The 2,500-nt window shown below is 51.2% G+C and overlaps 1 protein-coding gene across 1 annotated transcript in view; it reads right to left on the reverse strand.

The window, feature by feature from the left end:
- Positions 1 to 2,500, reverse strand: part of LOC143010205 (voltage-dependent T-type calcium channel subunit alpha-1I-like) — a 78,613-nt gene that overhangs the window by 12,760 nt on the left and 63,353 nt on the right. Inside the window, 3 exon segments of the mRNA XM_076162415.1 lie at positions 828 to 1,304; positions 1,736 to 1,857; positions 1,983 to 2,061. Of these exon segments, the coding sequence (XP_076018530.1) occupies positions 828 to 1,304; positions 1,736 to 1,857; positions 1,983 to 2,061 (678 nt within the window).

Below are 2,500 nucleotides of genomic sequence, written 5' to 3' on the forward strand. Positions count from 1 at the left end.
TCTTTCTGTCTTTGTTTATTTACTTGGATGTCTCTTTGGTGCTCCTTCTAAAAATACAAATTCCCGTCTTCCATTGCTGTTATCCTGTGTGTGTGTGTGTGTGTGTGTGTGTGTGTGTGTGTGTGTGTGTATGTGTTTGCGCCTATGATAATAAATCTTGGAGCGAGATGTGGCCTGTTGCTGGAGATGCAGCATCAGTAATCAGTGGAGCTGAGGAATGAGAGCAAACACCACTGACCCCATTGATGCTAATTTTAGAAAGATGGAGACAGCGGCCATTTAGTGTCTTTGGACTGTATGTGTGTGTGTGGACTCTGTGTGTGTGTGTGTGTGGGGGGGGGGGGGGGGGGTATAAAAAGGAATCAACACCTTGTATTTGCCAAAGTAGGCCAGTGGAGAGCGTGAGGAGAAAGAAGGATCACTCATGTGTGCTTCATCACAACACGAGCTAGAAGAGTGTGGCGTTGGGTTGTTGGGTCCAGACTTGAAGGCGGCGTTTATTGCTACCTTGGACATGTTGACGGAAAACGATATTGGCGACATGCGGGTCTGGACCGGCTGTCAGGTGAGGCAACAGTAATGAGATGACATAATTCCTCCCGATGAAGGATGAATGAGACAGGATGACCTGGATGTGGAGCCTCACATTAACACGGGACTCAGGGTTCTCCGTGTGATTGGTTACAAACTCTTCTCGGATGTCTTCTGGTTCAGTGTCTACACGTACACATGAATGTGGCTGAGCTACAGAATGTTTAGGACCATTGTAGTAGAGAAGCAGTGAGCAGCAATCATTTCTCTGTGTTCCTTATTGTCGGCCGACTTACCTGAGCAGGGGAATAGAGTCGACACCGATAGCGTCTGTGCCCCTCGTAGGATACACCTCCTCCTCCTCCTCCTCCTCCTCCTCTTTCTCCTCCTCCATCCCGAGGTGCCGGCATGACCGGGCTGCTTTGAGCCCCGACAGTCCCTGCTGCAATCGCAGCGGTAACTCCACCGACCCCGCCGGCCCCGCCCGCCGCTCCGCCGGAGGCCCCAGCGACGGAGCCCGTGCCCCCCATCATGCAGCAGAGTCCACTCTGGGCCAACTCCAGCTCGATCTCGGCGTCCATCTCGGCGTCCTCCTGCGCCTCCTTGTTGGAGTCGTCCAGGTGCTTCATGAGCACGGCCACCACCACGTTGATCAGGACGAACTGAGCTGTGAGCACGAACGACACAAAGTACAGCGGGGAGATGAACTGCAACCCGGCGTGGCAGCCGTAATCGCTGCCGGGACGGTCGGGAGGACACTCCCTCAGCGTGTCCTGGGGGGGGGGGGGTCAAAAGAGAGGAGAGGACAAGTTGAAGATCAGTCAAAAGAGCTTTAGAGAACAATTACAACCAGAGATAAACATCACAAGGCTTTGATGACTCCATTCATGGGCGCTCAGATTTTGGGAAACGAGCTGATGAGCGATTCTCTTCAAGTTTCATTTGTGAAACTCTGGGTTAATAAAAGCTTTAGGGCTTCACAAATGTAGTCAATCACTCCCTCCCCCGGTCTAATCTGCACTCATTAACGTCCTCTCGTTCCTCATAAAGGTTGAAGAGCTGCAGGTGCTCGGTGTGATTGGAGAGCGAGAGCAGCTTGAGATGACAGAGAGGTTAAGTGAGTGAAATGATTTTCCTAAGTGTGAAGCTTTTTTATTGGACGCAACACGCGGCGCTTACGGGTCAGAACATCACAGACTGGTACCTTCATGATGCCGTTCCAGTTGTCACCAGTGGAGACCTGGAAGAGGGTGAGGAAGGCCATCCCAAAGTTTTCAAAGGTGGCGTGACGACTCATTCCCTCACAGGGATAGTCTGCATTGCACACTGGGAAAAGAAACGTAGAAAATGAGCGCACGCACGCACACACGCACACACACACACACACACACACACACACACACACACACACACACCCTCTCTCACCCTCAGTCTGCTGCCAACAGACTTACCCAGTTCTCCGAACAGCTCCACCCCCAACGCGGCGTAGATGAAGAAGAGCAGCATGAAGAGCAGCCCCAGGTTTCCCACCTGTGGCAGAGATCAGCTCGGTGTGAGACGGCGGTACACACTCCCGCTCCTTCCCTCCAGCTAATATCTGAGTGTGTGTGTGTGTGTGTGTGTGTAGACGCTGAGATCTTTACTGGAGGTTCTGGATGGAATGTTGTTGGACTGATTTGAACAGCCGGTGCTGACGGATCACAAAGTTTCCCATGCTGTCCTGACTGACAGGGCGTCATCGCTCTAACACAATGGTTCCCTAACTTTTTTTGCAGGTTCCCCCTTTTATAGATCAGAGTATCCCCCTCCCCCATACGTTTGAACAGAAGGAAGTAAACAGGAAAGACTGAGGAACACGGATCAATACGTCAGTAAGTGGAACAGCAACTTTAACTCGCAGAAATGAGAAGAAACAAATACTACAATGAAATCATTTGACTTGTAGACTTGTTTGATAATGATGAGCGTG

The sequence above is a fragment of the Genypterus blacodes genome, unplaced genomic scaffold (assembly GCF_046128005.1).
Source record: "Genypterus blacodes isolate CSIRO-AG114 ecotype Tasmania unplaced genomic scaffold, CSIRO-AGI_Gbla_v1 ptg000121l_1, whole genome shotgun sequence".
NCBI classification, from domain to species: Eukaryota; Metazoa; Chordata; class Actinopteri; order Ophidiiformes; family Ophidiidae; genus Genypterus; species Genypterus blacodes.